This window comes from Heptranchias perlo, chromosome 20 (assembly GCF_035084215.1).
Source record: "Heptranchias perlo isolate sHepPer1 chromosome 20, sHepPer1.hap1, whole genome shotgun sequence".
NCBI lineage: Eukaryota > Metazoa > Chordata > Chondrichthyes > Hexanchiformes > Hexanchidae > Heptranchias > Heptranchias perlo.
The window spans coordinates 27718698-27744522 of NC_090344.1; the positions used below are offsets into that span (position 1 = coordinate 27718698).

The 25825-nt window shown below is 45.1% G+C and overlaps 1 protein-coding gene and 2 non-coding genes across 3 annotated transcripts in view; all 3 read right to left on the bottom strand.

Moving 5' to 3' along the window:
- Positions 1-514: 514 nt before the first annotated feature.
- LOC137336001 (zinc finger protein 551-like) overlaps positions 515-25825 on the bottom strand; it is a 49233-nt gene continuing 23922 nt past the window's right edge. The window contains exons 3-4 of the mRNA XM_068001504.1: positions 3694-4439; positions 515-578 (exon numbers count right to left, since the gene is read on the bottom strand). Of these exons, the coding sequence (XP_067857605.1) occupies positions 515-578; positions 3694-4439 (810 nt within the window). The remainder of the gene's footprint in view (positions 579-3693; positions 4440-25825) is intronic.
- Positions 12925-13009, bottom strand: trnak-uuu (transfer RNA lysine (anticodon UUU)). The gene is given in 2 exon segments: positions 12925-12960; positions 12973-13009. It is a non-coding gene; the product is annotated as a tRNA-Lys (tRNA).
- trnan-guu (transfer RNA asparagine (anticodon GUU)) lies at positions 21960-22033 on the bottom strand. Its single transcript has one exon. It is a non-coding gene; the product is annotated as a tRNA-Asn (tRNA).

Genomic DNA, 25825 nt, shown 5'->3' on the forward strand with positions numbered 1-25825 from the left:
ACCAGTCAGTTTAACCTCGGTCGTGGGGAAAGTTCTAGCAACGATAATCCGGGATAGAATTAGCAGGAACTTGGACAAGTATTCGGGAAAGCTAGCACGGATTTGTGAAAGGCAAATTGTGTTTAACTAACTTGATAGAGTTTTTTGATAAGGAGCAGAGAGGGTCGATGAGGGCAATGCAGTTGATGTGGTGTGTTTGGACTTTCAAAAGGCGTTAGATAAAGTGCCGCATAATAGGCTTGTCATCAATATTAAAGCCCATGGAATAAAAGGGGCAGTAGCAGCATTGATACAGAATTGGCTCAATAACAGGAAACAGAGAGTCGTGGTGAACAGTTGTTTTTCAGAATGGAGGGAGGTGCGCAGTGGTGTTCCCCAGGGGTCGGTGCTGGGACCACTGCTTTTCTTGATATATATTAATGACTTGGACTTGGGTCTACAGGGCACAATTTCCAAACTTGAAAGTGCAGTGAACAGTGAGGATAATAAACTGTGAGGAGGAGAGTGATTTACTTCAAGAGGTTCCCAATTTGATTCGGAAATGCAGTGGATCCGTGGCTCTAAAGCAGGCGGACACCCTAAATGGGAAGATATGGAGGAAAAATTAGGATAAATTGGATGGTGGCCGGGTATGAGACGGGATATTAAAGATCTTGTGGTGGGATGTGTGATTGGTGCTCGGTGGATGGGATGCCAATCAACCGGGCTGCTTTGTCCTGGATGGTGTCGAGCTTCTTGAGTGTTGTTGGAGCTGCACTCATCCAGGCAAGTGGAGAGTATTCCATCATACTCCTGACTTGTGCATTGTAGATGGTGGAAAGGCTTTGGGGAGTCAGGAGGTGAGTCACTTGCTGCAGAATACCCAGCCTCTGACCTGCTCTTGTAGCCACAGTATTTATATGGCTGGTCCAGTAAAGTTTCTGGTCAATGGTGACCCCGAGGATGTTGATGGTGGGGGATTCGGTGATGGTAATGCCGTTGAATGTCAAGGGGAGATGGTTAGACTCTCTCTTGTTGGAGATGGTCATTGCCTGGCACTTGTCTGGCGCGAATGTTGCTTGCCACTTATCTGACCAAGCCTGGATGTTGACCAGGTCTTGCTGCATGCAGGCACGGACTGCTTCATTATCTGAGGGGTTGGGAATGGAACTGAACCCTGTGCAATCATCAGTGAACATCCCCATTCCTGACCTTATGATGGAGGGAAGGTCATTGAAGAAGCAGCTGAAAATGGTTGGACCCAGGAGCTCTTGCAGCAATGTCCTGGGGCTGAGATGATTGGCCTCCAACAACCACTACCATCTTCCTTTGTGCCAGGTATGACTCCAGCCACTGGAGAGTATTCCCCCGATTCCCATTGACTTCAATTTTGCTGTTCAATTTTGTCCCCCATAATGAAAATTGGAACTATGTGAGCTACCTTCTAATCTCAGGGGACTATCGCTGACTCTATTGAGCTGTTGAGGATACAGGCAAGGGGCTCACAGAGCACCCGTCCCATCTCTTTAAACACCCGGGGGTGAATATCATCTGGACCTGGAGCTAAACCTATTTTAAGATTTCATATTTTATCCAAGATCACGTCCCTTTCTATTTTAATATTTATGATGTTATTGTTGACAGCACATCCCACAGCTGGAATCTGAGCATCATCTACAGGAGTGTAGACTGATGAGAAATAGTCATTTAACAGCTCTGCCATAGCCCGGGAATCAGCCCTGAACTGTCTTTCAGTGGCCCTAAACCATCTTTAATGGTCTTCTGACTCCTGATGTAGCTGGAAAGGCGTTTGCTATTATTAGCACATTTGTGCACCATCTTCTTTTCAAAGATCTCTTAGCTTCTCTAATGGCTGCTTGTGTCTCCCTCGATTGTGGGTGATATTTGTCCCAATTCTCCTGTCAACTGAATTCATCCTGATCTGACTGTAAGACAGTTCGGGGAGTCAAGAATCATTCACCGCTAGACCCACACTGACAAGTAAAACCCCAGACGGTTCCTTAGTAAGGATTCCTCTGGTACCTCAGCATATATTTGTCAGCTATCTTGCAGTCCACTCCTGGAGGCCCCACTCCCTGAGCCTGCAACCTTCAGCAGGGTCAGTGGTGGAGTTCCGCAGTGGGAGTGATCCCAGAGTAACTGTCGGGATCGCCCCCACCCTCTGGATGGTCCGGGTCGTGTATTTTTAGTGATCCTGGTGTCTAACACGCACACAGCAATAAAACCATGAATTCTGGAAACACACTGCAGGTCCTTTTTTATCTGGAGATCGAATGACTGTTGTATAATTGTACCAGCAGTTAACAGGCTCCTGTGAACTCCTCCCACTGCTATTTTGATGCAGACTTTAAATCATTTATTTTTAACGGGTTTATTTTAAATGAGTTAACGCCTGCCTTAAATGGTAGACTCAGGACTGTCACACAAACAGGTTAAATCTTCATAGAATAATTACCACAGTCATTTTTAGACTGGACTCCGCACGGCGACTTTGCTGTCAGAGAAGAGAGATGAGAAAGACCAAAGTGCCGTTTGCCCCTCTCAGTGTGGCCCTGAAGGACTGTGTCCAGGCTGAAGTTCTGCTCCCCCCAGATTGTCCTTTCTGAGCTCCAGTCAGGTGATGCTAAACACTCAGGTGGGAAAGACTAAAATCTACAACAAGGTGTTTAAAACAAATCTGATTTATTTAATAGATATCCAGAATATTAAACTCCAGCCCAGTTATAGGGGTTATTGACATCAGAAGAAACAAACCCTAACTGTCAGAATGAACATGGTTCAGTCCTGGATGTGATTAACAGCAGAATCCAACCCCTGCAGTCATATGTGAACTCGCTGGTGTCTCAGCACGTGTGATGACTGAGTGAATCCCTTCCCACACACGGAGCAGGTGAACAGTCTCTCCCCAATGGGCATGTGTTGATGTGTCAGCAGTTCATTTCTGCTTTTAAAGCTCTTCTCACAGTCAGTGAATTAAAAGGTCACTCAATAGTGTGAACAAGTTGATGTCTCAGAAGGTGGGATGATCGAGTGAATCCCTTCCCACACACGGAGCAGGTGAACAGTCTCTCCCCAATGGGCATGTGTTGATGTGTCAGCAGTTCGTTTCTGATTTTAAATCTCTTCTCACAGTCAGGACATTTAAAAGGTCTCTCATCGGAGTGAACTCGCTGGTGTTGCAGAAGGTTGGATGACCGAGTGAATCTCTTCTCACACAAGGAACAGGTGAACGGTCTCTCCCCAGTGTGACTGCGTTGGTGTCTCACCATTTCGTTTCTGATTTTAAATCTCTTCTCACAGTCAGGACATTTAAAAGGTCTCTCATCAGTGTGAACTTGCTGGTGTGACAGAAGGTGTGATGAATGAGTGAATCTCTTCTTACACACAGAGCAGATGAACGGCCTCTCCCCAGTGTGAACTCGCTGGTGTGTCAGCAGGGTGGATGACCGAGTGAATCTCTTCCCAAACACGGAGCAGGTGAACGGCCTCTCCCCAGTGTGAGTGCGTTGGTGTGTCAGCAGATTCCTTTTGCTTTTAAACCTCTTCTCACAGTCAGAACATTTAAAAGGTCTCTCATCAGTGTGAACTCGCTGGTGTCTCAGCAGGGTGGATGACCAAGTAAATCCCTTCCCACACACGGAGCAGGTGAACGGCCTCTCCCCAGTGTGAGTGCGCTGTTGTCTCAGCAGTTCGTTTCTGATTTTAAATCTCTTCCCACAGTCAGAACATTTAAAAGGTCTCTCATCAGTGTGAACTTGCTGGTGTTGCACAAGGTATGATGAATGAGTGAATCCCTTCCCACACACGGAGCAGCAGAACGGCCTCTCCCCAGTGTGAACTCGCTGGTGTGCCAGCAGGATGGATGACCGAGTGAATCTCTTCCCACACACGGAGCAGGTGAACGGCCTCTCCCCAGTGTGAGCGCGTTGGTGTGTCAGCAGATGACTTTTGCTTTTAAACCTCTTCTCACAGTCAGAACATTTAAAAGGTCTCTCATCAGAGTGAACTCGCTGGTGTTGCAGAAGGTGTGATGACTGAGTGAATCTATTCTTACTCACGGAGCAGGTGAATGGGCTGTCCCCAGTGTGAACTCGCTGGTGTGATAGAAGCTGAGATGACCGAGTGAATCCCTTCCCACACACGGTGCAGATGAACGGTCTCTCCCCAGTGTGAATGCGTTGGTGTGTCAGCAGATTACTTTTGCTTTTAAACCTCTTCTCACAGTCCGAACATTTAAAAGGTCGCTTATCAGAGTGAAATCGCTGGTGCATCAGGAGGCTGTCTGACTGAGTGAATCCCTTCCCACACACGGAACAGGTGAACGGCCTCTCCCCAGTGTGATTGCGTCGATGAATTTCCAGCAGTGAAGGGTAATTGAATCCCTTCCCACAGTCCCCACATTTCCACGGTTTTTCCGTGGTCCGGGTGACCTTGTGTCTCTCCAGGTTGGACGATCAGTTGAAGCCTCGTCCACACACACAACACGTATACAGTTTCTCCCCGCTGTGAATGGTGTGATGTTTTTTCAGGCTATGTAACTGGTTAAAGCTCTTTCCACAGTCAGTGCACTGGAACACTCTCACTCGGGTGTGTGTGTCTTGGTGCTTTTCCACTCACACTGATGTTTGAAATCTTCTCCCAGAGATAGAACAGACAAACATTTCTCCTTCCACATTCAAAGGCCGATGATATTCAGGTCCTGATGAATCGAGTGACTCTGTCAGATCTTGACGTGGTCTTTGGTTTGAGTTTCCTGTCTGCAAATCCTCCCCTTCTAATAACCTGTGAAAGGAGATTATAAAAGTTATCACTGTAAGTACAGGATAAAAATTCAGATCACATAACTCGTCGTTCTATGGAACATTCTTTCCTCTCATTCCTCAAAGCTGTAAATCCCCGTCCCACACACTCTCCCTCCTCGCTGTGCTGAAATCCAAACCCATCAAATCATCTTTCAGTGGTACTAAACCATGAGTGAAAGGGTGAGAGAGTGAATGTGAGAGAGTGAATGTGAGAGAGTGAGTGTGAGAGAGTGAGTGTGAGAGAGTGAGTGTGAGAGTGTGACTGTGAGAGAGTGAATGTGAGAGTGAATGTGAGAGAGTGAATGTGAGAGAGTGAATGTGAAAGAGTGAATGTGAGAGAGTGTGAGAGAGTGAATGTGAGAGAGTGAATGCGAGTACAGCAGTGGGCTCGATGTGGAGAATGAAGTGGGGCAGGTGGAGCATGTTTCAGTGGGGCAGCAGTGATCATAATCTCATTCGGTTTAGAACAGTTATGGAAAAGGACAAGGGACAGTCAAATGTGAAAATTCTTAACTGGAGGAGGGCTAATTTCATGAGTTAAAAAGGGATCTTGTCCAGGTGGATTGGTATCAAAAATTGGCAACAAAACAGTAATTGAACAATGGGAGGCCTTCGAGGAGGAGTGGGTTTGGTAGAGAGTCGACAGATTCCCACGAGGAGGAAAGGAATAGCATCCAAAGCTAGAGCTCCCTGGATGACGAAAGAAAAAGTGATCACCATTTCTTCTTCATTTTCCGATACTCCCTGAATGATCACCATTTCTCCTTCATTTACAGACTCCCCCTGACCGAATACCATTTCTCCTTCATTTACAGACCCTCCCTGACCGAATACCATTTCTCCTTCATTTACAGACCCTCCCTGACCGATTACCATTTCTCCTTCATTTACAGACGCTCCCTGACCGAATACCATTTCTCCTTCATTTACAGACCCTCCCCGACCGATTACCATTTCTCCTTCATTTACAGACCCTCCCTGACCGATTACCATTTCTCCTTCATTTACAGACGCTCCGTGACCGATCACCATTTCTCCTTCATTTACAGACGCTCCCTGCCCGATCACCATTTCTCCTTCATTTACAGACGCTCCCTGACCGATCACCATTTCTCCTTCATTTAGATGCTCCCTGACCGATCACCATTTCTCCTTCATTTACCGATGCTCCCTGAATGATCACCATTTCTCCTTCATTTACAGACGCTCCCTGACCGAATACCATTTCTCCTTCATTTACAGACCCTCCCTGACCGAATACCATTTCTCCTTCATTTACAGACCCTCCCTGACCGATTACCATTTCTCCTTCATTTACAGACCCTCCCTGACCGATTACCATTTCTCCTTCATTTGCAGACCCTCCCTGACCGATTACCATTTCTCCTTCATTTACAGACGCTCCCTGACTGATCACCATTTCTCCTTCATTTACAGACGCTCCCTGAGAATTCCCAGTTTACACCGCGCATGCGCGGGGCCGCGGCCTTTTGTTGAGAGTTGGTCCGGAGCGAAACGGGAGAAACCGGAAACCGGCGGGTAGTGAGGGGGGATAATGTTCACTGTTTTATATTCGGGTCTGGGGCCGCACTCGGGGTTTGTGAAGCCTGAGCCTGGGCCTGAGCCCGGACCCGGGCCCCGGGGTTTATTGATCCTCTTGCTCCGATCCTCTCACCTGCACCGAACGCGCTCCTCCCGCAGCCTCGACTGACCGCGCATGCTCAGGACACACTGCCCGATAATGAGTCAGACTGCGCCTGCGCGCTGTGCTCCACTGATTCAGATAGGGCACAATCTGTAACGCGCTGCATGCTGGGTGATGCAGCCGCCATTAATGATCTTAATATCAGGCCAAAAAGCAAAGACATTGGATGCAGAGAGAGCGCGTATGGATCAAGAATAATAAAATAAACTGAAACCCCAGCTCTTTGTGCCATTTAAACCGGCACAAACACACAGTGTAGACGCACCACCACTTTGGTGAACTCCAGAAAATATTTTTTAAGGTAACTTTTATTAATTTCGTGTTATTAAATGTTGCAACTGACGGGTTCAATTAATGTTTATTTTCGAACTGCACCTGAGGATGTCAGTCTCAACACTAATCCCGCCCTGGTGATTAAGGAGAGTTCCAGACCAAAAGGAGGAGCGGAAATTGACTGGTGGGGTGAGGGGTGAGTTGATCCTCCAACCAATCGGAGTGTGTGAGGGGTGGGAGTTGCGGCACCGAATGGGCGGTCTCAGCCCAGACGTCCCTCATTGCCTGAAACATAATTTTTAAAACCTAATTTATCTTAAACTCCAGGAGACAACTCGACCTTTCTGTTGCGTCTTGAAACAGATGAAACCAGATGAGGTGGAGCAAACATTTCAACATTTGTTAGAAAAACACATTAATTAAGAACAGCCAACATGGATCATTTGAGATAACTCAAGTCTGCTGATAAAGGAAATGCAGTGAATGTTGTGCCCATTGATTGCGAAAGGGTGTTTGGTGAGATGACGGACAGGAGGCTTGTTGATAAAATTAATACTTACCGTATTAAAGGGAATGAGGCAATTTGGATCGGAAGTTGTGTAAAGGACAGAAAACAGAGAGGAGTGGTTAATGGATGTTCTTCAGACTGGTGGGATGTAAACATGAGATGAAATGTGCACTAAATGGTCAAAGTTTAAAAGTAGAGGAGCGGGGAGACTGAGGGGTGGAAGGTTCTAACCAATGCATTGTCTTATTAATTAACAAGTCTGAGAGTCAGCAACATTAAAGCCTCATTAAGAAATATATGAGCAAACTCTCTTCCCTCGACCATACCAGAGTAAACATGCAAATCCCCCGTGTAGACGAGATCAGTCCTCTGGATGGAACCACGGACGCCCTGAGCTTGATCTCCGGTGTCTCCAGTCCCAACTGCCCCTTACATCAGTAGCCCCTCACTTTTACACCCTGTTGTGATCCATCTCTGTCAGTGAAGCTGGAACTTCCCTAATCTGTGGTTAACAAAGACACATTGCTTGGTTCCCAGCAGTTACTTTTCTTCAGTCGTGTTCTCATGAACCCTAAACTACCCTGTTTACTGTTAATTAGAATCATAGAATCATAGAAAATTTATGGCACAGAACGAGGCCATTTGGCCTTACGTGTCTGCGCCAGCCGAAAATGAGCCACCCAGCCGAATCCCACTTTCCAGCACTTGGTCCATAACCTTGTAGGTCACGGCACGTCAGGTGCATATCCGGGTACCTTTTAAATGAGTTGAGGATTCCTGCCTCGACCACCCTTTCAGGCAGTGACTTCCAGACACCAACCACCCTCTGGGTGAAAAATGTTTTCATCAGCTCCTCAATAATCCTTCTACCAATCATTTTAAATCTATGCCCTGCCCCTTGTTTACTGACCTCTCTGCTAAGGGAAATCTGTCCTTCTTATCCACTCTATCTCGGCCATACATAAATTTGTACACCTCAATTAAATCACTCCTCAGCCTCCTCTGTTTCAAAGAGAACAATCGCAGCCTATAAATCTTTCTTCATAGCTAAAATTATCCAGTCCTGGCAACCTCCTCGTAAATCTCCCCTGTACCCTCTCTAGTGAAATTAAACCCTTCCTGTATTGTGGTGACCAGAACTCTACACAGTACTCAAGTTGTGGACTAAACATTGTTTAATACAGTTCCAGCATAACCTCCCTGGTCTTATATTCTCTGCCGTGGCTAATAAAGGAACGTATTCCACATGCCTTCTTAACCACCATAACTACCTGTCATGCTACCTTCAGGGATCTGTGCACATGCATTCCAAAGTCCCTCACGTCTTCTACACCGTTCAGTATCCTCCCATTTATTTGTGCTCCCTTGCCTTATTTGCCGTCCCCAAATGCATTACCTCACACTTCTCCGGATTGAATTCCATTTACCACTTTTCCGCCTCCCTGACCAGTCCATTGATATCTTCCTTCACTTTCCTCCTCACTATCAACCATCCGGCCAATTTTGTATCATCTGCAAACTTCTTGATCAAGCCCCCTACATTTAAGTCCAAATCATTAATAAACATCACAAAAAGCAAGGGACCGAGTACTGAGTTCTGCGGAACCCCACTGGAAACAGCCTTCCAGTCATAAAAACACCAGTCGATCATCACCCTTTTCTTCCTGCCACTGAGCCAATTTTGGATCCAACTTGCAACTTTGCCTTGGATCCCATGAGATTGTACTTTTTTGACCAGTCTGCCATGTGCAATCTTGTCAAAACTCTTGCTAAAATCCATGTAGACGATATCAAATACATTACCCTCATCGACTCTCCTTGTTACCTCCTCAAAAAATTCAATCAAGTTAGTCAGACACGACCTTCCCATAACAAATCCACGCTGACTGTCCTTGATTACTCCGTGCCTTTCTAAGTGATGGTTTATCATGTCCCTCAGAATTGATTCTTAAACTTGCCCACCAACGAAGTTAGACTGACTGGCCTGTAATTACTCGATCTGTCCCTCGGTCTCTTTTTAAACAATAGTACAACATTAGCAGTCATCCAATCCTCCAGCACCACGCCTGTATCCACTGAGAATTGGAAAATGATGGTCGGAGCCTCCGTTATTTCCTCCCTTGCTTCTTTTAACACTCTGCGATACATTTCATCCCTCTCTGATGATTTATCTACTTTCAAAGATGCTGAACCCCTCAATGCTGCTTCTCTCACTAAGTTTATCGCATCCAATATTTCACACTCCTTCTCCTTAACTACAACGTCTGCACCATCCCTCTCTTTTGTGAAGACGGAAGCAAAGTATTCATTAAGAACCATACCTACATCATCCGCCTCCACACATAGGTTCCTTTCTTGGTCTCTAAAAGTCCCTACTCTTCCCTTCATTATCCTCTTGTTCTTAATGTATTTATTAAACATCTTTGGATTTTCCTTGATTTAATTTGCCAATATTTTTTGATTCCCTCTCTTTGGTTTCCTAATTTCCTTTTTAATTTCACCCCTGCACTTTTTATACTCCTCTCGGCTTTCTGTATTATTGAGCTCTCGGTGTCTGACATGAGCTTTCCTTTTCTGCCTTATCTTACCCTGTATGCTTCTTGACATCAGGAGATAACATTTCATATTCATTAAATAAGCATCACACAATTCAATCTAATCTACTATATTGCTCACTCTGGTTTAGGTTTACATTATGGTTAATAACAGACGAATTCCTGTTCCTTCCCCTTATCGGATTAGAGATTCCAACCAGCCGACTCTGTGGAATGGAATGGCTGATTAGTGTTGCCATGACGACCTGCCTGCAGTCAAGCGCCTGTTTGAGTTTCTAACTCAGATTAAACTTCTCTTTCCCATAATACACATTACATCAGACATTTAATGTCAATGTATTGTAGCCATGTTATGTTAATATCTCTAAACCTGCAAAGTGTTCAGATACACAAACCTTTAAAAGTGGGAGGTCAAGTTGATAAAGTGGTTGAAAAATACATGTGATCCTCGGTTTTACAAATCGGGGTATAGAGTACAAAAGGACAGAGGCCATGTAAACCTGTACAAGTTATTGGTTAGGCTGCGGTTAGAATATTGTGTCAAGTTTTGGGGATCTTACACTCGGGAAAATGTCAAGGCCATGGAGAGAGTGCAGAAGAGATTCACTGAAATGTGAAATATCAGTGACGAGAGACTTTAGATATGAGGAGAGATTAGAGAAACTGGGACTCTTTTCATAGGACAAAGAACGGTAAGGGGAGATCTGAGGGAGGTGTTCAAAATTTGATTATGGGCATTGTCTAAATATGTTAGGTACACTCAATGTCTCCCAAGGTCTGTGTACAGGGGAGGAGCAGATGGGTTTATCTTATCATCTTCGGGTTAAATGTTGTTCTCATCGAGGTGAGCACCCAGTGTCAACACTCTCCAGTCAGGTACAGCACGGGTTAGATACAGACTAAAGACCCTCTGCACTGCACCATCAAACACGCCCAGGGCAGGTACAGCACGCGTTACATATAGAGTAAAGCTCCCTCTTCACTGTACCACCAAACCCTCCTCGGGTATGTACAGCACGAGTTAGATACAAAGTAAAGTACCTTCTAAATTGTCCCATCAAACACTCCTGGGGTATGTACAGTACGGGTTAGATACAGAGTAAAGCTCCCTCAGGACTGCCCTATCATACACACCCAGGATACCTACAGCACAGGTTAGACACAGAGTAATGCTCCCTCTACACTGTTCCATCAAATTCTCCCAAGGCAGGGACAGTACGGGTTAGATAGAGAGTAAAGCTCCCTCTACACTGCCCCGTCAAACACTCTCAGGGCAGGGACAGCCCGGGTTAGATACAGAGTAAAGCTGCCTCCACACCCTCTATGCTGTCCCATCAAACACACACAGACCATAGTGAGCAGGGTTTCTAGGCACTGCAGTGAAGTCAAAAAGAAATGCCATTCAGCACATCTGGTCCTGTCCTTGTCCCTTTAAAGGTGGAGAGCTGGGACATCCTGTCTCAAAACAAATCCCACTTGTTCAAAGTGAGAATCCCAGGGGAAGGGTCAAGATCCAGAGTGTGAAATTTTCTTGCCATTTCTAAGAACATAAGAAGAAATTGGAGCAGGAGTAGGCCAATCGGCCCCTCGAGCCTGCTCCGCCATTCAATAAGATCATGGCTGATCTGATCCCAACCACAAATCTAAAGAACACAAGAAGTCGGAGCAGGACCCGGCCACATAGCCCCTGGGCCCTCTCCGCCACCCACAGGGCATTGACCGATCCGAACTCAGCTTCATGTCCAATTTCCTGCCCGCTCCCCATAACCCCTAATTCCCTTTACTTCTAGGAAACTGTCTATTTCTGTTTTAAATTTATCTAATGATGTAGCTTCCACAGCTTCCTGGGGCAGCAAATTCCACAGACCTACCACCCTCTGAGTGAAGAAGTTTCTCCTCATCTCAGTTTTGAAAGAGCAGCGCCTTATTCTAAGATTATGCCCCCTAGTTCTAGTTTCACCCATCTTTGGGAACATCCTTACTGCATCCACCCGATCAAGACCCTTCACAATCTTATATGTTTCTGTCATGACTTGGAAAATATCTGCTGCCTGACACTTTAAATGTTGCTAATCTTTAACTGTAGCTCACAGTGTTCGAACAGTCACTGTTATCATTGGCTTTTTATGTGTCTTCTTGCACTCCGTTTCCTGAACAACACCAGCTGATCACAGCTTCGTTTTCTTCAAGTTGAATCCCAGTGTGAAAAAATGCACAATTTCAAAGCTAAGCAACGTGGAAGAAGAGTGCGAGTGGAGATAATTGGCTTGGATCAGTGATCTCTTGAGCATTCAGACATTCATTATCTGAAAGAAGCACGGAGATTATATTTTTGTCTCGATTTATCAGTGTAGAAAAGAAGCAGGGAGTTGAGATCCTTTTGTCCATTCATCCTGCAACATACAAAATCCTTCGCCTCTCAATGCCCAGCATCTTTCTTTCCAACTCCTTGCTCTGCAGGGAAGTCTTGGTTTCATTAATTCTCCGTGTTTGCAACAAACATCTAATTCACCTGGCAGATCTCCTTATCTGCGGATCGATGCACTTGTCTTCGGGTGGGTGCAACAAAGGTTCACTAGATTGATTCCTGGGATAAGAGGGTTGTCCTGTGAGGAGAGATTGAGTAGAATGAGCCTATATTCTCTGCAGTTTACAATAATGAGGTGATCTCATTGAAACATATAAAATTCTTAGAGGGCTTGACAGGGTACATACTGGGATATTGTTTCCTCACGCTGGAGAGTCTAGAACTAATGGTTATAATCTCAAGATAAGGGGCCGGCCATTTTGTAGAGAGATTTCTTCACTGAGAGGGTTGTGAATCATTGGAATTCTCCACCCCAGAGGCCTGTGGATGCTGAGCCATTGAATAGATTCAAAACTGAGGTAGATAGATTTTTGGACACAAAAGAACTCAAGGGATATGGGGATAGGTCGGTAAAGTGGAGTTGAGGTCGAAGATCAGCGATGACCTTATCAAATGGCGAAGCAGGCTCCAGGGACTTCATGGCCAACTCTTGCTCCTTTCGCTGATATTGGTCCGCTGGAAAAGCAGAACTTGCCAGCTGTTTTAAAACTTTTAGCCTGAACAGGGACTTGAACCCTGGACCCTCAGATCACTACCTGTTTTAAAAGTCTGATGCTCTACCGACTGAGCTATTCAGGCTCGCTGTCAAATTGGTTTCCATCATACAGATTCATGGTAGGACTCAGAATTATCCTTGTCGCTGTCGAATTTGGGGAGTATCCCTTTCATCCAATTTTCAGCAACGTGTTGAGGAGAATCCTTGTTTCTGTTGAACATGATGTAAGAAACATGGACAGTGAACTCGTGATTTTGCAATTCTTCTTGTTTGTACAAAATGTCTTGTCATTCCTCAGCAGCAATAAAAATAAAACACTTTACCCAATGGCTCAAAAGCTAAACTTGTTCCACACGGGAGCTGGAAAATGCCTCTCGACATTTCAGCCGATCAACAATTGAAAGCTGAATAATTTCACCCGTTACACCGTGACACCAGGCAACAGATTTGCCTCCCGAATTTTCCCTTCACGACACTTCAAACCGATGAATACCTGCTTCACGGAAAGAAGAATTGTGTTTTGGTTCTTCAGATTTGAACATCTCGTGCCTGCCGCTTTACCATTTCAGCTGTCGCCAATCGCCCTCTCTCCCCCTATGAACAAATAAACTCTCACCTGCTGTTGCAAGACGGGAGGCCAGAGGAGCCTCAGTGCCCACATGGGGACATGAAGAAGTCGATGCGTTATGGAACCAGTTGTACCTTGAACTCCAATCAAAAATGTTTAGAAGGTTCAACAACTTTAGATGGAGCTGAAATTCACAACCCCAGCATTTCTCGAGGGTATAATTATTATAGAAATAACGCGCGCTGACCGATTGCACCACTGGAGCCGCGCACGGTCTGTGTCACCAGTGCTCGCATCAAACAGCTTCATCCTCGGTCTCTCAATTATCGCTTCGTGATCTTTCCCACACAGAAGCCTCCAACCAAGAGGCGAATCGTTAAACATCCGCAGTGACCGTTAAAAGCCGTGGCATCTGAAACAAAACCCCAGACCATAAGAACTTTTAATTATATTATTATTATTAACTTAAGGACAATTATTTTCATGCTACTTTGAGGATTTGGGGAAATTGGGAGCTGAAACTAAGAAACTCTCTCTGGGCTGTCGTTGATTGAAGAGATGGGCGTTATTTCATTTAAAAACCGAGGTTCGGAACTTTCTGATGGAGAAGTTTGACAGAAGATTGTGGTTAGTGGCAGTTGACGGGGAGATCTGGAGGAGAGGGAGAAAAGTCAAAGTCACAGCTGTGACAGATCAAGTGCTCCGCTTATCTGTAATATTTAGAAAGTAATGTAAAATACAGGACAAACCAGTTCGGTGTGGTTATTACTAAAAGTCCCGGGGTCAAAGGCGGATTTGTGAAGAGGGAACGGATTTAACCGCCAGACCGAAATCATTCCACATGAATCTGAAGCGTCTTGCGGAAAACGGCAGTGCGAACTGTTATATTCGTGTCATGACGTGAAAGATCCTCCAATTACCGACAGTATCTTTGAACGAGTTGTGCAACAAAACCGCGATAGAAGCCGCTTTGCATTCGTCACACGTGTAGGTGACGATATTGGGGTTGATAAGGGTCGATTTCAATTATTAAAAATCTCACCATGTGACCGCAGAATCGAGTTTTTCCTGTAAGTCCTGAATTGAAGGGAAAGGCGCAACAAGCAAGTCGGAGAAATGAAGAGCAGAAAATGTGGATGAAACTTGCACGAGTGAAAATCCCTGTCTGTTGGAAGACTCAGTCCCCAGTGGTGGAGAGGATTGGTATTTCAAGCTCTTTCACAGCTCACACACACACCATTGGCTCATTGAATCACCTTCAACAACTCGATTACATCATCACTTAATCTTCTATACACAAGGAAATGCAAACCTTCTCTGTGCAACCTGTCCCGCATAACTTAACTATTTTAGTCCCGGTATCATTCTGGTGAATCTGCGTTGCACCCCCTCCAAGGCCAATATATCCTCCCTGAGGTGTGGTGCTCAGAACTGAATGCAGGACTCTAAATGTGGCCTCAGCAGAGTTTATATATCTGTAACATAACTTCCACCCCTTTGAATTCCAGCTCCCTTAAGATAAAGGCCAACATTCCATTAGCCTTTTGGGTTATTTTTTGTAAATGTCGACTGACATTTAGTGATTTCTGCACTTGGACCCTTAAACATTTTTCCTCCTTCACAGTTCCTCGCTTCTCACCAGTTAGAAAATATTCTAACCTATCTTGCTTAGGTCCACAGTTCATACTTCCCCATATTGTAAGATTGAACAGACTGGGGCTCTTTGCCATAGGAATGAGAAGGCTGAGGGCTGACCTCATATTGGACTTCAAGATTATGCAAGGGTTTGATAGGTCAGATGAAGATAAGGTGTTTGAACTTTTGGTGGTGAGGATTCCAAAACTTGGGGCAATAAATAAAGGATAGTCACTAAATAATCCAATATGGCATTCAAGAGAACCATATATACCCAGAGACTCGCTAGAATGTGCAACTCGCTACCTCAAGAAGTAGTTAAGACGAATAGCATGGATGAGTTTACGGGGAAGCTAGATAAACACATGGAGGAGAAAGGAATATAAGGGTTTGCTCATAAGGTTAGATGAAGAGGGGTTGGAGGAGGTTCGTCTGCAGCATAAACACCGGCATAGTCTAGTTGGGCCGAATTGCCTGTTTCTGAGATGTACATTCTATGTAATTCTATGTAAGCTCCATCTGCCACAGTTTTACCAACTCACTTAATCTATCAATTTCCCTTATAACTTTATGCTCCGACCTGCACTACTCACTGTGCCACCTAACTTGGTGCCGTCGACAAACTTGGATAGACGGCACTCATTCATTCATCTACGTCATTTATCCATATAGTAAAAAGCTGATGCCCCGGTACAGATCCCTGGGGGACACCACTAATCACATCCTGTCAATTTGAGCACAGATCCATTATCCCTACTCTCTGTCTCCTACCTCCCAACCAACTCCCTACCCATGTCAATGGGTTGTTTTAATTTCCATGTGCTCCCATTTGTGTTAACAGTCTCTTATGTGGCACCTTATCGAATGCCTCTGGAAGTCAATATACATATAACACCCATAGACACTCCATTATCTACCACGTTATTATATCTTCAAAAAGTTCAACTAGTTTCGGTGGACTTGCCTTCGCCTTTACAAATCCATGCTGGCTCTCTCTGATCAATTCATGTGTATCCAAGCGCTCAGTCATTCTTTCCCTAATGACAGATGCTGGTAAATTCCCCACAACAGACGCCAGAATAATAGGTCTGTAATTTTCTACTTTATCTCTCCTCCCCTTCCTAAATAATGGAGTGACATTGCCAATTTTTCAATCCATGGAACAATTCCTGATTCTAGGGGGTTTTGAACGATCATGACGAAAGCATGTACAATTTCCTCACCGATTCCTTTTAATCCCCTGGGATGGTAACCATCAGGTCCTGGAGATTTGTTTATCTTTAGTCCAATTACTTTCTCCATTACCATTATTTTACTTACACTGAATCCCCTTGATTTATTTTCAGTTTTCCTCGTGTCTCTGGTATATTACCCTCATCCTTTTCTGTGAGTATTTAGCAAGTCTGCCATTTCCTGATTTTCAATTACAATATCGCCCCCATCCGTCTTTCAGGGGCCCACATTACTCTAAGTCACCCTTCTTTCTCTTTGCATACTGTAAATACCGTGAGAGTTGTCCGTATTTTCCTTCACAAGTTTTTCTCCTTTTCCCTTTTTGCACCTCTTCAGATTTTTTTTAAATTTCAGCACCACGATAACAAACACTTCGCTGTGAAATTTGCTTAATTAGTTCTTCAGTGTCAGAGTGAGAATTGTCTGATCCTCTAATTTATTTAATGTAACAAACAAACACAAGCAAACATATCCATCCGTGTATCAACGCACTGATGGACACACACAGATAAACACAGCCTGAAGCGCAGGCAGCAGCGGGATTCACAGGGAAACGGGCAAGCGAAAGAGACAAAGATGGAACAGTCTGAGCCCCCAACAGAATGTGACGTGTGGCTGATAGATATTAATGAGAGGAGGTGAAAACCGATATCAGGAATTGGCTCCGTGGCTTAGTTGGTTAAAGCGCCTGTCTAGTAAACAGCGGCGCCTTTATGTAATTTATTATGTTCAGTGAATCTGACATGCGAAAACAGACAGTGCGGTGTTTGTCCTTGTTCAGGAGCCAACACAGAACTGATCAGAATGGCTCTTCAAAAATGCCCCTTCATTTTTCAGATCGACCTCTCATGGAATGTGACCGAAACACGTCAATACAAGGACACGTTCTTGTTTCTGGGCTGGTTGAGGTCGGGGTATGATTCGAGAGTCAAAGCGCGGACAAGCCCAAATTTAACCCTCGACTTTTGATCATGACCTGCGGTTCAAACTTTTGCAAAGAGTGGAAAGAAGTCCCCAAATCAATCCACCTGAATCTCAAGCACCTTCGGAAGAAGTTCAGTTCAAACAATCAGGACTTTAAATGCACCTCAAAGACCTGCACTTTCATTGAACGAGCTTTGCTTTCAATTGCATTCGACCTTGAAACCGCTCTGGGCTTTCATCTCACTGAAGCAGAGTGTGTCCGCTTTGTATCTGTGAGCATGTCGGTGACGAGGTTCGCTTTGATATTGGTCGCTTCAAATTTTTAAGATCTCGCCAAGCGTCAGGGAAAAGAAACCGAGAATCGAATTGTCCCTGTAAGTGATGAATTGAAGGGATTGGTGCTCCAAGCGGATCTGGAAAATGCGCAGTGCAGTCGCTCAGGAGTTCCAAATCCACCCTCTCGCCACTCGGCGATCATATTAACTGAACTTTACTCTGGCCCAGTGTCACCGCGCTGAAATCGAGTATTTATCCGGCACGTTTCTCTTAACTTCATAGTTGCTAATTTGAGAGTGAAGACCGGCTCGTTGGATTTTCACTCCTGCAAGCTTCAATCATTCATTCATTTTGGACTGACAGTAGACAAATGTTATATTGGTCACTGCAACCTCAAAGGTTAGCTGAGTGAATTATTGGTTCAGTCGGTAAATTCTTCACCTGTCTCGTGGTGCTATCGTTTGACGCGAAGGTTTGATGGTTTGAGCCCTAATTTTATTTTCCCTAAGGATTCATCACCTCAAAGTTCCAGGGTTTCAATGTGTGTTTTGTCTGCAAGAAAATGTACCGTGATCATTGCCGGCTGAGCAGGGCTGATATTCCACCATTTACCCTGCGGTTGGAGAGCAGGCACATCAATCATATAAAGGAATGGAACATTGGCTTCACGGAAATCACAATTCATAAACCATTTATTTTAAGCGGGTTTATTTTAAATGAGTTAACGCCTGCCTTAAATGGTCGACTCAGGACTGTCAGACAAAGAGGTAAAATCTTCATAGAATAATTACCACAGTCATTTTTAGACTGGATGCCGCACGGCCACTTTGCTATCAGTGAACAGAGACAAGAAAGACCAAAGTGCCGTTTGCCCCTCTCAGTGTGGCCCTGAAGGACTGTGTCCAGGTTGAAGTTCTTTTCCCACCGGACGATCCTGCCCCCAGATTGTCCTTTCTGAGCTCCAGTCAGGTGATGCTAAACACTCAAGTGGGAAAGACCAAAATCTACAACAAGATGTTTAAAACAAAGCTGATTTATTCAACAGATATCCAGAAAATTAAACTCCAGCCCAGTTATAGGGGTTATTAACATCAGAAGAAACAAACCCGAAATGTCAGAATGAAAATGGTTCAGTTCTGGATGGGATTAACAGCAGAATCCAACTCCTGCAGTCACTTTTGAACTCCCTGGTGTCTCAGCACGTGAGATGACTGAATGAATCCCTTCCCACACACGGAATCATGGAATCATAGAAAGTTACAGAACAGAAGGAAGCCATTCGGCCTATCGGGTCTGTGCCGGCCGAAAAAGAGCTATCCAACTTAATCCCACTTTCCAACACTTGGTCCATAGCCCTGCAGATTACGGCACTTCAAATGAACATCCAAGTACTTTTTAAATGAGTTGAGGTTTTCTGCCTCGACCACCCTTTCAGACAGTGAGTTCCAGACCCCTAACAACCTGTCCGCTTTTGTGTATCCTGTTACTTTTTCACTGCTATCCGGAAGTCTATAAACAACTCCCACCAAAGTCTTGTATTCTATTCTGTTACTCATTTCTACGCAAAGCCTTTCTACTGCGTGCTCACCTTTACTGATATCTCTTCTTTCCAATGCAGTAATAGTATCCCTCATCAATATCGCTACTCCACCGCCTTTTCCAATGTCCCTATCCTTTCCAAACGGCTCATAACTTGAAATATTTATCTCAGTCATGCCCAGTTTGTCGTCAGGTCTCAGTGATGAGCACTACGTCATGCACTATAAGCTGAATTTACGCTTCTAATTCACTTGTTTTATTTCTTATGCTACGTACATTAGTGTATAGAACATTTAATTGGGCATTAGAACTTGTCCGACCTTTATGCCCTGATGTTGTGTTCAACATACTTGGTAAATAAGGTTGGTGAGCTGCAGACACAAGTGGTAACATGGAATTATGTTATAGTGTCAATAATGGAGACCTGGCTCAAACAAGCGGAGGAGTGGACACTTAGATATTCCAGGCTACAACGTATTCAGGAAAGGCAGGGGATAAAAAGGAGGGGGGGGGGGGGCGGGGCTGGAGGGGAGCAGGCACTATTGATCAAAAATACTGTTACAGCGGTAGAAAGGGTCGCCCTGCTTAAGGGTTCAAAGGCAGAATCTATTTGTTTAGAATTAAGGAACAATTGACGAGCTATTACGCTGCTGGATGCATTCTATAGGGGGACCAAATAGTGGGAAGGAGATAGAGGAGCAAATTGGCAGGTAAATTGGAGAAAGATGCAATAATTTTAGAGTAGTGATAAAAGTGAACTTCATTTATCAGAATATAGACTGGGAAATAGCAGTGTAAAAGTCAAAGAGGGCGAGCAATTCCTGAAATGTGTACAAGAGAAATTTCTTAATCCATATGTTTTCAGCCCAACGAGGAAGGAAGCAGTGTTGGATTTATTTCGGGGAAAGAAGTGGGGCAAGTGGAGCATGATTCTCTGGGGGAGCATTTGCAGCAGGTTTAGTGTAGTTATGGAAAATGCAAGGAAAAATCAGGTATGAAAATACTCAACTGGGAAGAGCGAATTTCAGCGAGTTGAAAAGGGATCGGGTCCAGGTGGATTGGAATCAAAAATTGGCAGGGAAAACAGTAAATGAGCAATGGGAGGCTTTGAGTGAGGAGATAGTTCGGGGACAGACTGGACACATTCTTACTCGAGGAAAGGTTGGGCATGGAAATCGAGAGCTCCCAGGATGACAACAGAGTATTTGAGACAGCATTTTGTACATTCTGAATACCAATGTCCGGACAGGTGTGCCCGCGGTTATCAACCACAACCTCGTCACCTCCACGCTGACAGATAAAAAGCGGCCACATTCTGCTTCAGTGAGATGAAATCCGAGAGCGGTTTCAAGGTCAATTGCAATTGCAAGTAGAATGCATTCAGAGGACGTGAGATCATTGAGATACCTCCAAACACCCTGCCAGTTTGAACAGCAGCTCAAGATCAAAAGTCTGGGGGGTAAAATGAGAACTCGTCCGGGATTTGAACCCGGGATGTTTCACATACTTTAACCAACAAACCCGAAGCGAGAATCATACCCCTCGACCAACGAGCCCGCTGAAAAAAGAAAGCAACAAGTAGTAGTTTCTGAGTATCAGCGGCCACTTTCCCCAAATCTCCCTGAAAGTACCGTAAACAAAAATGTGTCCGTACATTAGTGAAGAATCATAAAGCCAATTTCTTCACTGTTGTGTTTTGTTTAGGTCTCCTGACGCTCATAAAGATGATTGGGGACAGTTGATGAGTCTCCGGTGTGAGGGCGCAGATACTCCGGTGTGAGGGCGCAGATACTCCGGTGTGAGGGCGCAGATACTCCGGTGTGAGGGCGCAGATACTCCGGTGTGAGGGCGCAGATACTCCGGTGTGAGGGCGCAGATACTCCGGTGTGAGGGCGCAGATACTCCGGTGTGAGGGCGCAGATACTCCGGTGTGAGGGCGCAGATACTCCGGTGTGAGGGCGCAGATACTCCGGTGTGAGGGCGCAGATGCTCCGGTGTGAGGGCGCAGATGCTCCGGTGTGAGGGCGCAGATACTCCGGTGTGAGGGCGCAGATACTCCAGTGTGAGGGCGCAGATACTCCGGTGTGAGGGCGCAGATACTCCGGTGTGAGGGCGCAGATACTCCGGTGTGAGGGCGCAGAAACTCCGGTGTGAGGGCGCAAATACTCCGGTGTGAGGGCGCAAATACTCCGGTGTGAGGGCGCAGAAACTCCGGTGTGAGGGCGCAAATACTCCGGTGTGAGGGCGCAAATACTCCGGTGTGAGGGTGCAAATACTCCGGTGTGAGGGCGCAAATACTCCGGTGTGAGGGCGCAAATACTCCGGTGTGAGGGCGCAAATACTCCGGTGTGAGGGTGCAGATGCTCGGATTTAATGGTGCAGATACTCCGGTGTAATGGTGCAGATACTCCGGTGTAATGGTGCAAATACTCGGATTTAAGGGTGCAGATACTCGGATGCAGGGATTTGTTGCCGCGACTGAAATGCGGCTTAGAACTGTTGTTATTATCCAAGGCAGCGCTGCAGGATCCTTTCATGATCTCTCACAAATCAACTGAAACCCATCGGAATGTGAATACAATTTTGCGTTTCCAAAATAAAAGGGATTGTCATTCATTGTGGAAACAGTCTGGTGTCGCTCACTGCAGAAATATCCATGTCAGAGTGAAGCGGCTCTCCTGCAAACTTCGGACCTTGTCTGTCAAGAAGAATTCAGATTTCCGCGAAGCCAATCACAGGTCAAATGGTGGAAGATCGGACGTGCTCAGCTGGCCATCGAAACCGGGCATTTGGTTTGCAGCCAAAACAAACATCAGAAACCAGGAAATGCGAGACCATGAGGATAAAAGTTTCCCGACCTTCCCTGGGTGGGCTCGAACCACCAACCTTTCGGTTAACAGCCGAACGCGCTAACCGATTGCGCCACAGAAACAGCACACGTTTGCTGTTGAACTCCTGATTCAACGAACTAAAAATTCAGGTTGCAGCGATCAAAATAAATTCTCTCCACTATCAGTTTACTTTTCCAAAATAAAGTGTGTGAAGTTTGCACGAGTGAAAATCTGTGCTCTATTATTCCTGAACATTAAACTCACCTTGCCATTAAACACCAGTATGTTGGAAGACTCAGTCCCCTCATGGTCGAGAGGATTGATTTATCGAGCTGTGATTCGCCATTCTCTATTCCAGTAATATTCAGGTTTGCTGAAAATGAGATGAGATGAAATGAGCAGGTCCAACGAGCAGGTCTGTGACACGACTCGGTGTTTACAAAGATGTCTCTTGCACTTACAGTGAAGCGGACGGCAGTTTTCACTCTTAAACCAGTAACCATGATGTTCAGAAAAAGTGTGGCCGAGACATTCTCGATTTCAGCGCGGTGACACTGGGTCAGAGTAAAGTTCCGTTCATGCGATTGCCGAGTGGCGAGAAGGTGGATTTGGAACTCCTGTGCGGCTGCACTGCGAGTTGTCCAGATCTGCTTGGAGCGATATTCACTTCAATTCATCACTGACAGGGACAATTTGATTCCAAGATTCTTTTTCTCTGCTGCTTGGTGAGATTTCAAAAGTTGTAAACGACCCATACCGACCCCAAACTCGTCACTTCCACTCTGACAGATGTAACGCGGTCACACTCTTCACTTCAGTGAGATGAAAGCCGGGAGCGATTTCACCGTCGAATGCAATGGCGAACAAAACTCATTCCAAGAAAGTGCAGGTAATTGAGGTGCCTTTAAATTCCTGATTGTTTGCACTGAACGTCTTCCCAAAGCGTTTGAGATTCACGTGGAGCGATTTGGGGACTTTTTTTTCCCTCTTTGCAAAAGTTTCAACCGCAGGTCAAGGTCAAAAGTCCAGGGCGGAATGAGACGCCTTCCTGAAATTTGAGAACCAGGGAAGCAGACTTTCGAGCAAGGTTCTATTTATTGACAAAAAGCAGATACAATATTCATCCCGGAACGATCCAGAATCTGATCAGCTCGAAAAGTAACGGTTACCCCGTGATTTGAACACGCAGCTTTCTGGTGACGCAACAAGTCATGAAGATTGAAGCAGGAAGTTGAAAAGTGGGAATTGATAAATTCAGTGAGTGGGCAAAACTGCGGCAAATATAGTTCAATGGGGGGTGAGCGAGATCATCCAATTTAAATCTAAGAAAGATAAATCAGAATGTTTTCTAAATGGTGAGAAACTAGGAACTGTGGAGGAGCAGAGAGATTTAGGGGTCCAAGTACAGAAAGCGCTACCAACGAGCGTACATGTACAGAAATTAATTAAAATGTCTAATAGACCGTCAGTACGGCCGGTTAACTCAGTTGCTTACAGTGTGTTGTAACGCCTTAATCACGGATTCGATTCTTATAATATACTTTATTTATTTCGGCATTTTATAACTTTTAAAATCGAAGCCTTCCAAAAAAATATATAAAGACAGATTCGAGGGGACAGTTTTTTGAATAACATCCATTGTCACTTTGCCCCTGGAATGGAGAAACACGTCTTTCTTTTTATTCGGGATTTTTTGGCAACTGACCCTGTGACGCAATGGCGAGTGTGTTGGACTTCTCCTTGTTTTGTTTGATAAGCCATTCAAAGGTTGTTGATTCGAGTTGCAACGGCGTTGGATTTCAGTTCGGGAGCTGGGAAGTGAAATTTTACAGCAAAACCGCAACAGGATCATTAATGTCCGTCAAGGATGTGAAACTGCCCCCGACACTTCATCTTACACAAGTGGCTCCAGTCACACCCGAATTCATGATTCTTAAACCACTCTGAGCTGGATTGGCGAAACTCTCTCAAGAAGGAGACTCAACATCTGCTCAGACCGAAAGTCAATCTGGTCGACTTCCGGCTCTGTCAGACTGCATGTTCCTTCAGACAGGTTTCTAACTGGACACATGCATCCTGCTGCCGTGGCAGCATTGGTGCTTCAGGGGTAGAATTCTTGCTTGCAGTAATTCTGTTCCTGTAAAACTAGCTCCTGAAGTGTAGGATGGAAAGTATCCTGGCTGAGCGGCCTCTGGCGCTGGTTTAAAGCTCCAGTTAAATCCCACGATTTGTTGAATTATCAAAGTCATAGTTTGTGTCTCGAAAACCGCAGCCTCCCTCCTGTAAACAAGTAATACGAAACATCTCATCTGCGCTTACAACCGCGTCGTCCGGAGGAACCACATGGCAATTCAGATAATTAAATGAATTTTGGAACACATCAATTGTACCTTCAACTCGGGTCGAAATGTTCACAAGGAAAAGGATTGTTTGATCTTGCTGAGATTCGAATTAAAAACCCCGGTATTTCCAGAGCCTGTAACTCAAATAAGGACCAATTGCGCCGCGAGAGCCCAGTCACTCTGATCACCTGTCACACTCTGCTGGAAAGAATCTGAAGGTGAGATTTCCTTACCTGTGGAAACGTGTCCTGTCCCCGTGATGAAAATAATATCTGCACTTTCACTTTCAGCTTCTTTCACATGCTCTGCTCCATCGCACGACAATCGGGTTTTCTGTGAATAAGTCAAAATGGATATTTGCAGAAATTCTGTCAGTGGAAAATTCGAATCGAGAAACGCTCCAAACATTGAAACCAGCGATTTAAACCACCAGCTCACACTTCTTTAAAGGTCCGTTTAATGATGAAATAAATTAAATTAATTGAAGCTAATTGACCGCATTTGCCTCGTGCTGGGGTTGTTCGCCTTGGAGCAGAGAAGGTTCAGAGGAGATTTGATAGAAGTGTTCAAAGTCATGAAGAGTTTAGATAAAGTAAACAAAGAGAAGCTGTTTTAATTGGCGGAATGGTCGGGAACCAGAGGACACAGATTTGAGGTGATTGCAAAAGAACAAAAGGTGATATGAGGAAAAACTTAATTACACAGCGAGTAGTTCTGCTCTGGAATGCGCTGCTTGAAAGGGTGGTGGAAGCAGATTCAATCGTGACTCAAAAAAGGAATTTGAAGGGGAAAAATACAGAGGACCGGGAAAGGGCCGGGGAATGGGACTAATTGGATTGCTCTTATATAAAGCCGCCACGGGCTCGATGAGCCGAACAGCCTCCTTCTGTGCTGTTACCATTCTATGATTCGATGGACAGAAGCGGTCTGAATGAATGGGCGATCGGTTGTGGGTCGCAGGGATATTTTAACTGGTTGTCCGGTTGTGTTACTGACGGCTCCTTGTTCTCGGATTATGGTTTTCATTTTGGGCGTTTCAATGTTTGATATGCGAGAGGTCCCCAGTTCAAATCCCAGAACCCTCCTGTTTCACTATTTCCAGTGAAGATTCACTCATTTCTTTCTCACATCTTTTCAGCGTTGCAGAAAGCAGGATTGATTTAATCCTCGAGCATGTTTGAGGTCCAGAGGCCGGAATGCAGCCGGTTTGTCGACGCAACACACACGGAGAGTGTAAAATGTCTCACGGCGGTGTGCAGATTGAAACTGAAGGTGAATTTAACCCAATTCAGGCGATCTCAGAAGTGCAGAATAAAAATGCTCCTTAATTGGTCGGGAATACGAACCCTGTTCCCTCGCGTGGTAAGTGCAAATTCTACCAGTGAAACAGCAACGTTTACATGGCATCGGGCTCTCTGTGTCCAGTGGGAAACCTGTTTGAAACAACATATAATTTCACAAATCTCCTCTGAGTACCTTGCACATTCTGATTTACAGCCCTGCATTACTAGCACTCGGTGCTTGTGATGGCCGAGTGGTTAAGCCGTTACA